This window comes from Hemitrygon akajei, chromosome 3 (assembly GCF_048418815.1).
Source record: "Hemitrygon akajei chromosome 3, sHemAka1.3, whole genome shotgun sequence".
Lineage (NCBI taxonomy): Eukaryota > Metazoa > Chordata > Chondrichthyes > Myliobatiformes > Dasyatidae > Hemitrygon > Hemitrygon akajei.
Window position 1 is genome coordinate 19,574,383 of NC_133126.1, and position 16,891 is coordinate 19,591,273.

General features: G+C 46.5%; 1 protein-coding gene across 3 annotated transcripts in view; it reads left to right on the top strand.

Moving 5' to 3' along the window:
* The window catches only part of LOC140724756 (exportin-1-like), a 126,334-nt gene that overhangs the window by 105,437 nt on the left and 4,006 nt on the right, over window positions 1–16,891 (top strand). For all 3 annotated transcript variants that reach the window (XM_073039283.1, XM_073039284.1, XM_073039285.1), the window contains 6 exons: window positions 1,126–1,232; window positions 2,808–3,002; window positions 5,139–5,307; window positions 6,638–6,772; window positions 8,384–8,546; window positions 14,395–14,491. In XM_073039283.1, the coding sequence (XP_072895384.1) occupies window positions 1,126–1,232; window positions 2,808–3,002; window positions 5,139–5,307; window positions 6,638–6,772; window positions 8,384–8,546; window positions 14,395–14,491 (866 nt within the window). The remainder of the gene's footprint in view (window positions 1–1,125; window positions 1,233–2,807; window positions 3,003–5,138; window positions 5,308–6,637; window positions 6,773–8,383; window positions 8,547–14,394; window positions 14,492–16,891) is intronic.

A 16,891-nucleotide genomic window follows, 5' to 3' on the forward strand; every position in this document is an offset into this window, starting at 1 on the left:
GTGTGCAGAGTTGGCCACTGGCTGTTTCCTGTATTGGAACAGTCACTGCATCTCCAAAGTACCTAATTGGCCGTTTGATGAGTGTAGATGGAAGTTTGAGTGCTAAGTATATACACTGATGTTTTGGTGTTGGTGAGCTTGGAATTAACCCACACTCCTTTAGTTAGCCAACTGTAGCAAGTGGCAAGAGAGAGTCACCATTTGGAGTTCTTCCAAGTCAAGTTGAGTTTATTATCATAGGTGTAGCTGCATGTATGCACAAGTTCAATTAAAGACTTCATATTAAAGGCACCTTAACAAAACGCGAATACAAATGATTGCAGAACTATGCAGGAGAGATCTCAATTAGAACAGTTTGTCCTTTGTTGGGAAAAGTGCTTGTAGTGTTGCTGTACTGAGATGCTGATTCAGATTGTGCGGGTTGGCTCAAGTACCAGAAGGCTGAAGGGAAGTAGCTGTTCACGAATTTGGTGGTGTGGGCCTCCAGGCTTCTGCACCTCCTGTCCAATGTGAGGTGATGGCAAGGCAAAAAGGGCAGATTTACTGCGTATGGGATATTGATCCAGTGATGACTGCATTGTTTTGGCCACCTGGACAGGTGGCAGGTTGTGTGCCCGATAACATCCCCTGCCAGGCACTACAGCATTGTGCAAGACTAATAGAGTTAAGAGGGAAAGTAGATCAGCCATGATGGAATGGTGAAGCACTAGATGGGCTGAATGGCCTGGTTCTGCTGAAACGTCCTGTGGCCTTATTTCAAGGAGCATAGAATATAATGAGCGATAGATGTGATTGGAGCAAGTGGAGTTGTCGCCGCTAGCAGGCGATTAATGAACACCACAGGAATTGTCTCCAACAGCTCAGCCCATGAGGAGCCTGTAGCTTCTGGAATTGCCAATTACAACGCATCCGCTGGCAGCCCTGGTGCAGATCTTGCCAGGGTCACAGTGCATCATTTGAGAATTGCATACCAACTACACTCTGCACTGCAATATCCAACATCTCCCTGGAGTGGAACAGTGTTAGCCAGACTTGGCTCTGCTGTGTGCTTTGGACATCTAAAGATAATGGGAGTTTGCCCTTTTAAAAGATGCTTGTCTTTCCCTCTGTTTCTCCCCGGATCAGGTGAAGTTGTCACCAAGCAGCCGTTAATCAAAAGCATGAGGACAGTGAAGAGGGAGACGCTGAAACTGATTTCGGGCTGGGTGAGCCGGTCTTCGGACCCGCAGCTGGTAAGTGCACGTGGTTCATCCTACCCATCTGGACTGATCCGTAGCTCCAGGTCCAATTGCAGTGCTTCTCAGAAAGGTCTCGTCCACTGCCGTAAATGAAGGGCATTGATGGTTTTTGTTGTTGGTTTCTGTTCTCCAGTTTATGCGAGCTGACATCCTTTAGCCTTTTATCACTGCCTGCTTCTGAGGAGGCGCACTGCATAACCTTTTGGGGAGAATGTGCATGCTGAGAGGGACTGGGCCAGACCACCCTGTTCCTGGTGGAGTACAGTGTAGGGAAGTGTATGGTCATGTACTTTGGAAGGAATAAAGGCACAGGCTATTATCTAACTGGAGAGAGTTCATTAATTGGAGGTTCCTCCTGAGTGCATGTTTCTGGTCTTCTGTAGCTCATCTCATTCTAGGTCTGAAGTGTTATGCATTCAGCGATGCTCTTCTGCACACCACTGTTAAAATACATAGTTATTTTAAGTTACTTTAAAAGCTTTTCTTTAAGCTTGACCCAGTTTGACCGTTCTCCTCTGACCTCCCTCAGTAACAAGGTGTTTCCATCCACAGAGTTGCTCTCACTGGATGCTTTTTGTTTCTCACGCCATTCTCTGTAAACCCTAGAGACTTGTGTGTGAAAATCCCAGAAGTTCAGCAATTTCTGAGATACTCAGACCTCCCCATCTGGCACTAGCAATCATTCCACAGTCAAAGTCACTTCGATCACATTGCTTCCCCATCCTGATGTTTGGTCTGAACAACTACTGAACCTCTTGACCATGTCTGCGTGCTTTTATGCATTCAGTTGCTGCCACATGATTGGCTGATTAGATACTTGTATAAACAAGCGGGTGTACAAGTGTGCCTAATATAGTGGTCACTGAGTGTGCATTGCACGTTGCTGCCTTCCTATATTAATGTCCAAGACTTGAACATGAAGAAATACAGTCCTGTGGAGCAGGAGTCTCTCCTGGTACACAGAGCAGTGCAGAGGGCTTAGGCACAGTATAGCTAGGGTGCCTGAGACTTTGGCACAGTCCTGTATTTGTCAACGTGGAGTGGAGAGAGAGTTAGTTTGTAAAATCTGGTGGGAGCAAAGAAAGTTGGGAAAGGTGAGGGTAGAGCACTGCGGGATTGAGTGTGGGGTAGGGGTCAGAGGAGAGACGGGATGGGGGAGGGGTGGGCTGTCACAGGTGCAGATACACCCAACTCTGAAATACCAGACAGGGAAATTTGATTCCAAACAATTTATTGATCATTACAGAATGTCTCTCTGGTGCTTCCTGCTCCCTCCCCTCTCCCTTCTCATTTTCCTGACCATGATTCCCCTCTCCCTGCCCCCTTCCCACTCTCAGTCTATAATAGAGACCCAGGTCAGAATCAGGTTTACCGTCACTCACGTGTGTTAAGAAATTTGTTTTTTTCTTGTTGCAGCAGTGCAATACATAAAATTATAACGGTAATGTGCAGAAGTCTTGCCAGAAATAATGCGTTTTGGGCGGCCTGCACAGTCTCATGTGAAAGCTGGCCGGCCTTGCTCTGCCTCTGTTTTAGATCCTTCACAGGCTTCTCTCTCCCTGTCCTCAGGTTGCGGAAAACTTTGTGCCCCCGCTGCTGGATGCTGTGTTGATCGACTACCAGAGGAACGTCCCTGCAGCCCGAGAGCCTGAAGTGCTGAGTACCATGGCCACCATAGTGAACAAGCTGGAGAACCACATCACGGCAGAGGTCCCGCAGATCTTCGACGCCCTGTTTGAGTGCACGCTGGAAATGATCAACAAGGTAGTTGGTAGTCTGATCAGCAGAAATGTGACTTTTAACTTGTATTTCATTTGGAGACAGCATGGCCACAGGTCCTCGCAGAACACGCTAACAGGTCCTCATGGCCCTGCGACCCCACGCCTCCCAGTTACACCCCTGTGACAAATTAACCTGCTAACCCTGACTGCTTTGGAGTGTGAGAGGAAACGAGCGCCCACGCAGTCACGGGGAGAGCATACAAACTCCTTACAGTCAGCAGCAGAACTAAACATGGAATCCATAAGACCAAAAGATATAGGCACAGAATGAGGCCATTTGGCCCATCGAGTCTGCTCTGCCATTTCATCATGGCTGATCCATTTTCCCTCCCAGTCACAATCTCCTGCCGCCTTCCCATATCCTTTCGTACCCTGTCTAATCAAGAATCTGTCAAACTCTGCCTTAAATATGCCCAATGACTTGGTCTCCTCAGCTGCATGTGACGACAACATTCCACAGATTTACTGCTCTGTGAATATGTGGAATTCTCGTCATCTGCGTTCTAAGGGATGTCCTTATATTCTGAGTCGGTACCAGCTGGTCCTAGACTGTCCCACTACTGGAAATATTCTCTCCATGTCCAGTCTATCTAGCCCTTTCAATATCCTGTCAGATGTCAGCCTGTGCTCAGTTTTCTAGCAGGGGACACCAGCCCCCAGTGTTCTGAGTTCATGGCCTGTGCTGTCAACTCGACCACAGCTACAGCTAGTTAGATTATAAAGTGTGCTGGACACGGCTGTACGTCCGGTTTCTGATCCATTTGCCGCACTCCTGCAACGCGAATGTTTTGGATAATTGGGTGTGTGCAGGAGTACCTGCTCCGAGCAGCCCAGTCTGATGTTCTATCCTGATGGTGCAGAATGGCTGTGTAGGTGTGGTATGGATTATTCTCTGAGGCAGTAACATTGTCTCTGTTCTGTTTTTCCAGCCGAGAAATGTAATTTTATTGAAAGTATTCCATGTTCGTGAGTTCGGATTCATTAATGTTTGTCTTCATTTCCCACCCACGTTTGCCCATCTAGTTTAAGAGGGCAATACAGAGTTTGCTCCATCTAGAGTCCCACATAGAACAGACCAGGTGGAATGGCAGTTGGTCTTCCCTGAAGAGACTCAATGGACATTCGATACAATATTTTTATTCCAGGTCTAATGCTGAATTTGTATTCATTAGCTTTGTGATGAGTTTGAACTTGAGTGCAGATTAGTCTTCTGTTTCCTTCAGCTAGTTCAGACATTTAAACCTTTCCCCAGCATCTTCAGACTCTCTTGTGATTAGGACTCATTTTGATACTCTAAGAACTTTGGGTGTTGACAGATCCATTCCCTGAGTCCTGGGGAAACTGCCTTTGCTTTGCAAACTTGTAACATTCTTTGATGTTGCTCTCGATGCTGCCACGGGTACTGACCCAACTCCAAATTCCTTCCATCCGTATATTACAACCAATTGTCATGACAAATCTCTCTTCTCAGTGGGCGGTGTAAGTACATGGCGGGAGATTGTTTGCTGTGCCGTAGTGAGTGTCCTGTGTTCTAATTGTGTTGCCTTGTGAACAACACTGGATTTGAAAAAAACAGCAGTGTTTCTAATTTGGAATGCCCCCCCCCTCCCCTTTCTCAATGCCCACACCATTTTGGGAGTTGAGCTAAATGCTGTTTTGCCCTCCTTGGGTACAAGTTGTTCTGATTGCTGCCACTGGCCTTCCTACAGGCATCGAATATGGAGCCCAGGATGTGGGTGAAGGCATGATCCAGTCACAAGGCTAGAAAAACATAATACTCCACACTCTCCCCTCCGTTAGTCTGTGTGAAAGATTTAGCCAGTTCCCCCTTGGATTTGGACTGTGTGTGATTGCCACGTATTCTCCACCCTTTCTGCATTCTTCTGATTCAACAAAACACATCAGTTGATCATTAAACCTCAAACACGTGCTTCAAAGCAGGAACGAAGTGCTTGGCAGAGTACAAATGGCATTTAAAAATGTGCAAGTTGTATTGTTCTTCAGTGAATTTGGATTGGAATTAATGGGCATAGACTCTTTAACGTTGTGTACTTATGAAAAGGGCAGACAATACAAAGGTTCAAAATGTTGTATTTAATTTTTCTTTCTTCCCCTCTAGGATTTTGAGGAGTATCCCGAGCACAGGACTAACTTCTTTCTGCTTCTTCAAGCAGTCAATAGTCACTGTTTCCCTGCCTTCCTGAACATACCTCCAGCCCAGTTCAAATTGGTTCTTGACTCCATTATCTGGGCTTTCAAACACACCATGAGGAACGTGGCTGACACAGGTACGCGGTGGTGCGGGCTTCGTATTCTCAGACCTGTCCTCCTTCGTGCATCGCTTGTGTCCAGCTGCTGGGCCAGTGTAGATTTGGGTCAAGTCTGTAATTGTGTGCACAAGTTCGGTGAGCCACGTTACAATGGAAGCTTGATGTAGATGAGATTAAGGTTTAAGATGAGCTTTATTTGTCGCATAGACAATGAAACGTAGTGAAACGAGTCATTGAGGCAAGGGCAATGGCCTCATTCTGCTCCTGTGCCTTATGGTTTGCATCAAAGACCAGCAGAGTCCGGAGATGGGCTGAGGGCAGCCTGCAAATGTCGCCATGCTTCCTGTGCCGACGTAGCCTGCCCGCTACTTACTAACCTGTGTGTCTTTGGAATGGTTGCTTCAGTTCAGTGATGTTTAACACAGAAATACTGGAAAAGAAACTCCTTTTAGGTAGCGGGGAGAGGGTAACGATGCAGTGAACTAGCGGGAGTTTCTGAAAAGATTAGGGTGATCTGATGGTGATCACTGTTGAAAAGGGCACAGTCAGATCTGGAGATATTTCCCAGTGCATGCTGCAGAAGGCAAGAATGAGGCACAAGTCATGTGGTTACAGCCATTTTATTAGATATTCTTAACAAAGAAATAACAGTAAAGCATGTAACTGGAGGTCACGGGTTCAGCGTGAAAGGTGAAATGTTTAAGGGGAACGTGGGGGGGGGGGGTGTCTCCCTCAGGGCGGTGAGAGTGTAGAACAAGCTGCCAGTGCAAGTGGTAGATGTGGGTTTGATGTCAACATTGAAATGTGGATGGAAGGGGTATGGAGGGCTAAGATCTGGGTGCAGGTTGATGGGACTAGATGGAATAGTTCAGTACGGACTAAATGGGCTGAAGGGCCTATTTCTGTGCTGTAGGGTTCTATAACTTTATGACTGTGACACAGCAACAGGTAACTAAGTTTAACTAATTCACTCCAACAAGGAATCTGTCTCCTTGTTACTAAAAACTGGTTTAAGTTAGACAGATAGGGGTCTGATCAGAGCAGCCTGTGAGACGACAGGGACAGTCTTGTCATCCCAGACTCACAGACAGACACCAGAATAGAACCAGCTATACTGTGAATGACTAGAAACCCACTGAACATTTACAGACAAACAGTAGATTATACAAGCATATAAGCAATCATAAAGTTAAACTGCAAGAAAAAGAAAATAACCATTTAGACCCTAATCCAACAGCAGAGGGAAATGGCAAAGGACTTCTCTGGATTTTTAATTGATGATTGTCTGCCTTGCATTGTGGATGGCATGAGTATTTTAACTCTGTTCTCCCCGGGTGTCTCTCTGTAGGTTTGTCCATACTCTATACCTTGCTGCAGAATGTCGCACAAGAAGAAGCAGCTGCCCAGAGCTTTTACCAAACCTACTTCTGTGATGTTCTCCAACATATATTCTCCGTAGTGACAGACACATCTCACACTGCAGGTGAGTCCCATTTTACTTTCAGTCTGGTCCTTTCCCATTCCCTGCAGATGCCAAAGAGTTACGGGTGTACAGTACGATGGAAAACTCCTTCAGCAAGGTGCTGGGTTAACACTAGCCGAGGAGAAAGGGAGGTGGGAGGTGCTACAGTACTCAGCAATGCTGTTTAGATCTGACTCTATCACTCATAGAATATAGAATGTTACAGCGCAGTTACAGGACTTTTGGCCCATGATGTTGTATTGACCTTTTGTCCTACTGAAGCCTACAATCTAACCCAACATAGTTCTCCGTTTTCTATCATCCAGAGGTTCTATTTGCTATCAGAGAATGTATTCAATATACAACATGAAATTCTTACTCTTCACAGACACCCTCGAAATGGGGAAAAAAACCCCAAAGAATGAATGAAAGACAAAAGCATAAGAACCCCAAACTGCCTGCCCCCTCCCACGCATAAACAGTATCAATCCTAACCCCAACCCCACTCACTCTAGCATAAAGCATCAGCATTCCCTCCATCCACCACACAAGCAACAGCAAAGCCCCAACAGTCTACAGTACGTCAAAAACTAACTGTTCATTCCAACAATTTGACATCCCCCAGGCTCCCTATAATGATGTGACCTGAACTGAGCACAATATTCCAATTGTGGTCTAACCAGGTATTTATAGAACTGCAATGTTTCCTTGCAACCCTTGAACTCAATCCCCTGATTAGTGACGGCCAATACACAGTATGCCTTCTTAATCCTAGCCAACTGTACGGCAACTTTGAGGGATCTATGGACGTGGGCCCCAAGATCCCTTTGTTGCTCCACACTTGTAGAACTGAAAGGTCTTCGAGGTGCGTAGCTCTCTGAAGGAGGAGTTTTCCATACTGTCCCGAGGGGTCTCGATGAAACGTCGTCTGTTCGTCCATCTCCATAGATGCTGCCTGACCTGCTGAGTTGCTCCAGCATTGTGTGTGTGTGTGTGTGTGTGTTTTCCATGCTTGCCTTCATCGGTCTGTAGATTGAGGACAGGAGTTGGGATGCCACTAGGTGTTGCTGAGATCGTGCTTGGAGAATTGCACACGGTTCTGATCGCCCATCTATGGGTAGGATGTCAGTAATCTAGAATGGGTACAGGAAAGATTCGCAAGGTTTGTTACCGGGACTGGATGGTTTTGAGTTCCAAGGAAAAGCTGGAGGTGCTGGGATATTTCCCCTGGAGCATGGAAGGTGACCAAGGAGGCATAAAAAAATCACAAGGGGCATGGATAAGGTGGATGACCCCAGTGCAGGGAAGTCTCAAACAATAAGGGACGTAGATTTATGGTGAGAGAGGAAATATTCAGAGAATACCTGGAAGGCAGATTTTTCACACGGAGGCTGACGGGTCTATGGAAGGAGCTGTCAGAGGGAGTGGTGGAGGCAGATGCAGTTAAAATGTTCTAAAGACATTTGAGCAGGTACACGGATAGGAAAGGTTTAGAGGAATATTGGTCAAATACAGGCAAGTGGGACCAGCGCAGGTGGCATGGATGAAATGGGTTCTTTCAGTGCTGTGTAACTCTGACTCCCACCACCCTCGTTCTAACCTTCATGTTTAATCCATTCCTCTCTCCACCAGGGTTGACGATGCACGCTACCATCTTGGCTTACATGTTCAGCTTGGTGGAGGATGGCCGAATCACTTTGTCTCTGAGCCCATCAACTCCCAACGTGAATAATCAGATCTTCGTGCAGGAGTTTGTGGCCAACCTGCTGAAAACTGCCTTCCCTCACCTCCAGGAGTAAGTGCCGATAGATGGAAACGCAACGTGGTGAAATTGATGCCCCGATCCCTGAGCCGTGTCAGCAAGTGGGGTGGCGAAGGTGCTGGAAAGTGTGCCTTTCCTGAAGAAGGGTCTCGGCTAGAAACGTCGACTGTTTACTCTTTTCCATTGATGCTGCCTGGCCTACTGAGCTCCTCCAGTTTTTTGTGTGTGTTGCAGTATCTTTACAAATCGGCCAACCCCAGCCATTATTGATAATCCTCAGAGATTGTCTGCCTGGTGTCAGTAGTCATATAATCAGGACTTGAGATTTGCACCGGCTGCTCATTCGACCGTCCACCACCTTCATGTGACCGTGATCAGGGTGGGGGTGGGGTGCTAAGCAAGTGTTACACCTTGCCCAAGGGTGACCTGCAGGCCAGCAGAGGGGAGGAGCGCCTTACATCTCCTTTGGTAGAAAGGTATCTGCACCACTAGTTTTATTTATCTCCCCCCCCCCCCCCCCCATTATAGGCTCTTTTTTTTGGTTTTGTATTTCATGAAGCATTTAGTTTGGTGCTTCAAGAGGGTCACATCCATCATGAAGGACGCTCACCATCGGGAATGTGCCTTCTCCCCATGAGGTACAGGAGTCCAAGGATGCACGCTCACAGTCTTAGGAGCAACACACACAAAATGCTGGTAGAACACAGCAGGCCAGGCAGCATCTATAGGGAGAAGCGCTGTCGACGCTTCGGGCCGAGACCCTTCGTCAGGACTAACCGAAAGGAAAGATAGTAAAAGATTTGAAAGTAGTGGGGGGAGGGGGAAATGCGAAATGATAGGAGAAGACCGGAGGGGGTGGGATGAAGCTAAGAGCTGGAAAGGTGATTGGCGAAAGTGATACAGAGCTGGAGAAGGGAAAGGATCATGGGACGGGAGGCCTCAGGAGAAAGAAAAGAGGGGGGGGGGGGGAAGCACCAGAGGGAGATGGAGAACAGGCAAACAACTAAATATGTCAGGGAATGGGGTAAGAAGGGGAGGAGGGGCATTAATGGAGATTAGAGAAGTCAATGTTCATGCCATCAGGTTGGAGGCTACCCAGCCGGTATACAAGGTGTTGTTCCTTCAACCTGAGTTTGGATTCATTTTGACAGTAGAGGAGGCCATGGATAGACATATCAGAATGGGAATGGGACGTGGAATTAAAATGCGTGGCCACTGGGAGATCCTGCTTTCTCTGGCGGACCGAGCGTAGGTGTTCCGCGAAACGGTCTCCCAGTCTGCGTCGGGTCTCGCCAATATATAAAAGGCCACACTGGGAGCACCAGACGTAGTATACCACACCAGCTGACTCACAGGTGAAGTGTCGCCTCACCTGGAAGGACTGTCTGGGGCCCTGAATGGTGGTGAGGGAGGAAGTGTAAGGGCAGGTATAGCACTTGTTCCGTTTACAAGGATAAGTGCCAGGAGGGAGATCGGTGGGAAGGGATGGGGGGGACGAGTGGACAAGGGAGTCGCGTAGGGAGCGATCCCTGCAAAAAGCAGAAAGGGTGGGGAGGGAAAAACGTGTTTGGTAATGGGATCCCGTTGGAGGTGGCGGAAGTTACGGAGAATTATACGTTGGGCCTGGAGGCTGGTGGGGTGGTAGGTAAGGACAAGGGGAACCCTATCCCGAGTGGGGTGGCAGGTGGATGGGGTGAGGGCAGATGTGTGGGAAATGGGAGAGATGCGTTTGAGAGCAGAGTTGTTGGTAGACGAAGGGAAGCCCCTTTGTTTAAAAAAGGAAGACATCTCCTTCGTCCTGGAATGAAAAGCCTCATCCTGAGAGCAGATGTGGCGGAGACTGAGGAATTGTGAGAAGGGGATGGCATTTTTGCAAGAGACAGGGTGGGAAGAGGAATAGTCCAGGTAGCTGTGAGAGTCTGTAGGTTTATAGTAGATATCAGTAGATAGGCCGTCTCCAGAGATGGAGACAGAAAGATCAAGAAAGGGGAGGGAGGTGTCGGAAATGGACCAGGTAAATTTAAGGGCAGAGTGAAAGTCGGAGGCAACGTTAATGAAGTCGACGAGCTCAGCTCAACATTGGGGCATAATTAGGCCATTCTGCCCGTCAAGTCTCCGCCATTCCATTATGGCTCATTTATTATCCCCCTCTACCCCATTGCCCTGCCTTCTCCCTGTGATCTTTGATCCCTGACTAATCACAAATCTATCAACCTCTGCTTTAAATATACCCAAATGACTTGGCCTCATAGCTGTCATTGGCAATGAATTTCACAGATTCACCACCCTCTGGCTAAAGAAATTCCTCCTCATCTCTGTTTTAAAGATGCCCTTTAATTCTGAGCCTGTGTCCTTTGGTCCTAGATTCCCCCAGTATAGGAAACATCCTCTGCAGGTCTACTCGAAGTCAGGGGCTCCCAGCCTGGGGTATTGGTCCAGAGCATTAAAAAGGTTGAAGAATCTCATCTAAGCCTTTCCATATTTGAAATGTTTCAGTGGGGTTCCCTCCCACCACTTCATTCTTTTAAACGCCAGTGATTACAGGACCAGAGCCATCAAGTGACCCTCGTATGTTAACCCTTTCATTCCAGGATCATTCCTGTGAGCCTCCTCTGGACTTCCCAATCCCAGCACATCCTTTTTTAGATGAGAGGCTCAAGACTGTTCACAATACTCCAAGAGAGACCTCACCAGTGCCTTTATAAAGTTTCAGCATTACATCCTTGCTTTTATATTCCTGTCCTCTGGAAATGAATGCTGACGTTGCATTTGCCATCCTCACTACCGACTCTACCTGGTCGTTGGGAGGATGTGCAGACTCCACTCGGTCAGTATCTGAAGTCAGGATTGAACCTGCGTCTCTGGAGCCATAAGACGGTGGCTCTGCTAATTATAACTCTGTGCTGCCCCTTTTCCTTGTTCTGCTAATTTGCGATCCTGTCATACTTGGGCGAGTTGGAAACCAGTTTGCTGGTAACAGCTGTTTAAACATTTTGGTGATGTGTTAGCTCACCAAAGCAACAGAACGACCAGGAGGACAGGAGAACTGAGTAGAGGTGGTGGATTAGCAGTGATACTGAAGGGTGGAGGGGGCAGGAGCAGCTGATCACCCACTATTCTGATGAGTACAGTGCTGGACAGGCACTTGGCCCACAATGCACTGCTGATCAGGATGCTAACTCATTCTAAATGTTCTCCTGTGTGTTGTCCATTCCCCTCTTAATCATGTGTTTCTGTGACAGTCCCATGGGAGCATAGCAGTTAGTGCATTGCTGTACAGTGCCAGCTGAATGATCGGGGGTTCAGTTCCTGCCACTGTCTCTAAGGAGATTGTATCTTCTCCCTGTGAGTGCGTGGACTTCCTCTGGGAGCTTCAGTTCCTTCCCACAGTCCAGAGATGTACAGTTGGGAGGGGGGGAGAGAGAGAGAGAATCTGTGTGTGTATGTAAAAAAAAAACTGCCCTTCACGTCGTCTTTAAACTTCATCTTTGCCATCTTTTACACTCACACCCTCACATACTCTCGCGCTCTCACTCGCGCACGCTCTTCAAAGTATGTCCTTTGGTGATTGACATCTGTGTTCTGGTGTAGAGATTTTGACTGTTGACCCAATCAATTCTTCTCATTATGTTGAAGATCATATTCTCTGTTGCTTTTGTATGATTATCACCCCACTGTGGGGGCTTTGATTGCACGTGCTGATTTTCATTCTCTCTCTGAATTTCTAGAAGTAATTTTTATCCAGCCTGTCCACTGGGAAACTGCTTGCACCAGCTATAGCTCTGGTTTTGCATTGTCTTGTATTTTATAACCACAAGTCAGGGGGTAAATCGTCCATCCCTGTCTCAGGTGATGGTAATTTCTTCTCTGTTCTGGCTCTTCATTTCAACTGTAGTCACTGAATCATACGACAGAGAATTTAGCCCTTCGTCCCACTGAGTTTGCAATAACCATCCAGTCTATTTTGACTTTTTCCGAATATCGAACATTGAAAGCCCTAGATAGAGTGGATGTGGAGTGGATGTTTCCTATGTGGAGGAGTCTAGGACCAGAGGGCACAGCTGCAGAAATACAAGGACATTCCTTTTGAACAGAGATGAGGAATTTCTTTAGCTGGAGGGTGACGAAGACCACAGACGTCTTAGAGGCCAAGTCATTGGGTATATTTAAAAGTTAGGGGTTCCCAACCTTTTTATGTCATGAACCACTACCATTAACCAAGGGGTCTGTGGACATCAGGTTGAGAGTCTATATTGAAAGTCGAGGTTGATAGGTTCTTGATTAGTAAGGACGTTAGTGGTTATAGATTATTAAGGGATTGGACATGCTAGAGGCAGGAAACATGTCCCCAATGTTGGGGAAGTCCAGAACCAGAGGCCATAGTTTAAGAATAAAGGGGTATGCCATTTAGAACGGAGTTCAGGAAACACTTTTTTCACCTAGAGAGTTGTGGATCTGTGGAATGCTCTGCTTCAGAAGGCAGTGGAGACCAATTCTCTGGATGCTTTCAAGAAAGAGTTAGATAGAGCCCTTAAAGATAGCGGAGTCAAGAGATATGGGGAGAAGGCAGGAACGGGGTACTGATTGTGGATGATCAGCCATGATCACAATGAATGGTGGTTCTGGCTCGAAGGGCTGAATGGCCTGCCCCTGCACCTATTGTCTATTGGTTAGGGGAGAAGGCAGGAGAATGGAGTTGAGATGGATAATAAATCCTTTATTCACTCTCCTGTTGAGGGGAACCTTGTCCACCCAGATGGTGATGAGAACCTGGAATACACTGGCAGACAGAAGAGTGAAAGTAGAGTTACTGACACTGTTCAGTGAGTTTGTAGATAAACACTTTAACCATCTGGGCATCAAAGACTCTGGGCCAAGGGCTGGAAGATGGAATTTATATGGATGTGTGACCACAGGTCAGTGTGGATGTAGTGGGCCAAATGGCCTAGTTATGTGTTGTATTCCTGTCCCTGTGGGTCTTTGAGCCCTTTGTGTCTGTGCTGAACCTAATCCCATCCTCCAGTACTGGGTCTGTCACCCTGAACAGACAGACAGACACACTTTATTGATCCCGAGGGAAATTGGGTTTCGTTACAGTTGCACCAGCCAAGAATAGAGTAGAAATATAGCAAATAAAACCAGAAATAATTAAATAATAATAAGTAAATTATGCCAAGTGGAAATAAGTCCAGGACCAGCCTATTGGCTCAGGGTGTCTGACACTCCAAGGGAGGAGTTGTAAAGTTTGATGGCCACAGGCAGGAATGACTGAAGGTCACAGCTTGACAAGGACACCAAGTGCTTATCCATTGTAATGAGGTTTTCTGCCTCCACACACCGAGTCCCTGACCCTGCAAGCAGTTGTTGAAAACCATTTGACTTTCTGTCTCCTGTGTTTGCAGACAAAACGTGTTGGTGTGTTTGCATCTGTCTCTTTGGTCCCTCTGTATGCCTGAGCACCTCTAATGGTTCCTGTTGGTTTTATTGAATAAATTAATACATTTTGAGTGTAGGATTTAACCTTTGAAACATTTCATTTATTTAAATAGAGATACAGTGTGGAACAGATTCTTCCAGCCCAAGGAGCCACACCAACTAGCAACCCACCTATTTAACCCTAACAAGACAATTTACAATGACTTGTTAACTTACTAACTAGTATGTCTTTGGACTGTGAGAGGAAACCTGAGCACCCAGAGGAAACCCACACATTCACGGGAAGGAAAGTACAAACTCCTATAGAGATGTCGTCAGAATTGAGCTCCAAACTCTGATGCTCTGAGCTGTTATAGTGTCACGCTAACCGCCACGCTACCGCATTGCCTCGAATGGTGATTTTAATCATTGTTATTAATCACTGTTTTTAACTTTTCATTTGTAGTGCACAGATCAAAATTTTTGTGACTGGCTTGTTCAGCTTAAACCAAGACATTCCATCCTTCAAAGAGCATTTGAGAGATTTCCTTGTACAGATAAAGGTACGAGTATAAAGCTGCAAATCTTAGTGTTACAGAAACATTATTGCTCATCTCTCCGAACACTTCAGTCTTGTAGCTAAGCAACATGAATTTGTAAATGAGAAATGTCTGTTTCACTGCTGTTCTTAACACCATGAGATTCAGTGCCAGATGTTACACCTTATTCTCTGAGATCTGGGTATCACTGGCAAGGTTGCACTTACTGCTCTTTCCTTATTCCACTGGAGAAGATAGTTAAAAGAAAAAAAACTGTAGATGTTGGAAATCTAAAATGAAAATGCTGGAACCACTTCTGACGAGGAGTCTTGGACCTGAGACATTGACTGTGTTTCTCTCCAGAAGATAACGACCTAACCCACTGAGTGTATTCAGCATTTTAGTTTTATTTTTCAAATCTCTATATAGTACCCTGTGTAAACATAGAAGTGTTATAACAGTAGAACTGTACTAAATCCAAATTCAGTGGTGGTTCCAGTTTTTCACATCTCTTTATCTAAACTTTTCTTCAATATGTTTAACGATTTGGCCGGTCTGCCCACTGTGGTATCTGTCAGCTTCACAATTCCCTGAATAGAAAACCTCTCCTCATTTAAGACCTAAGTGGTGTACCCAATATCCTTAACCCAAGGCCCCACATACTGGACTTCATACATTTCATGTGTTTAGTTCTGGTCACCTCATTATAGGAAGCTTTAGAGAGAGTAGAGATTTACCAGGATGCTGCCTGGATTAGAGAGCATATTTTATGAGGGAAGTTTGAGCGAGCTTTTCTTATGAGAGAAGAAGGGTGACAGGTGAACTTGATAGAGGTGTTTAAGACAAATCAAACTTACGTTTAATTATCATTCAACCATACATGAAAACAGCTGAATGAAACACCATTCCTTTGGGGCCAAGGTGCAGCATGATCAAAATCACGAGCAAAGAAATGTAGGCTCAGGGAAAAACACATATATAGTCCAAGACCCTGAGCGGCATGTCCCGCAAATTGTACAGGTTCCCGGCTGTGCGCAGCCACTGCAGTCCAATCCGTCGTTCCACCAATCGAACACTGGAGGGCAGCACTGGGGAGGATAACCCCCAGCTGAGCATGGACTCGATGTTACACTATCTCCGATGTCTCTCCCCTGGATGCCAGTCCACCAAACAAGGGAAGCAGGCCTGCGGTATCTTACATTATCAATGTGCAACAGGGTCTTGCAATTGCAACAGATGATTCGAGGCAGTGATCAAGTGGATGCTTGGGCCTTTTTCCTCTAAGGAAGAAATAGTTAATGGGGGGGGCACAGTTTTGAGGTGTTTGGAGGAAAGTATAGGGGAGATGTCAGAGTTGGTGCAAGTTTTTTTTAATGTAGAGGGTGGTGGGTGTGTGGAATGTGCTGCTGGGGATGGTGGTAGAGGCAGAGACGTTAGTAAGATTTAAGGAACTTGGACAGGCACATGGATGAAAGAAAAATCGAGAACTATGAGGTAGGGTTAGTTTGATCTTGTTGGGGTAGGTTAAAAGTTTGGCACAACATTGTAGACTGAAGGACCTGTGCTGTGCTGTTCTTTATTTGTGGGGGGGGGGGGGGTGTACCTTGTGAGCCAGAGTCATGAGCCGCATGTTAGTCAGTCCAGTTGTAGCTGACTCCCCTGGCCCTTTCCCCGATTAACAGAGCTTGCCAGGGCTGGCATGATAGCACGCTCAGCACTAGTGAGCAGCAGGCCTCGCCTGAGTAGGGTGAACCATGCAGAGAGGTTCCAGTGTGATTTGGTCAAACTGAGTGACCGTGCAAGCGTTCAGCAGAACATAGGAGGATGTGGACGCGTGTACCACAGGCAGGCAGTTCTGGTGTCAGCTGAGGAAGGATAGAGTAAAGTGACAGGTCACCAAACTAATTCCATAAATGGCAGGGCTAGTGTATGAGGAGATGTTAGGGTGCCTGCACTCGTATTGACTGGAGTTTGAAAGAATGAGAGGAGACCTCACTGGGCTGGGCAGTCTGAATGTTCCTGATGGTGTTGAGATCTGGAACCAGTGCCCTTAGGTTAGGGATACAGGATGTAGGCTGTCAATGAGTAGAAATGTCCTCATTAAGGAATCTGAGGGACAAGACAGAGCGCCATTGGGCCAAATCATTAAATGTATTCAAGAGGTGTTACATAAAAGGGTATGAAGAGAAAGCTGGAACAAGTTATTGAATCTGGATGATTAGCCATGTTGATATTCAATGGCAGAACTATCCTGAATAGCCTCTTCCTGCTTGTTGATAGTTTCTTAGTGAGGACACCAAAGCTAATGGGGCGAAGGCAGGAGAATGGGGTTGAGAGGGATAACAAATCAACCGTGATGGAATGGCAGAACCAACTTGATGGGCCTTCTGTTCACTTCTGTTCCAATGTCGTATGGTTTTGTAA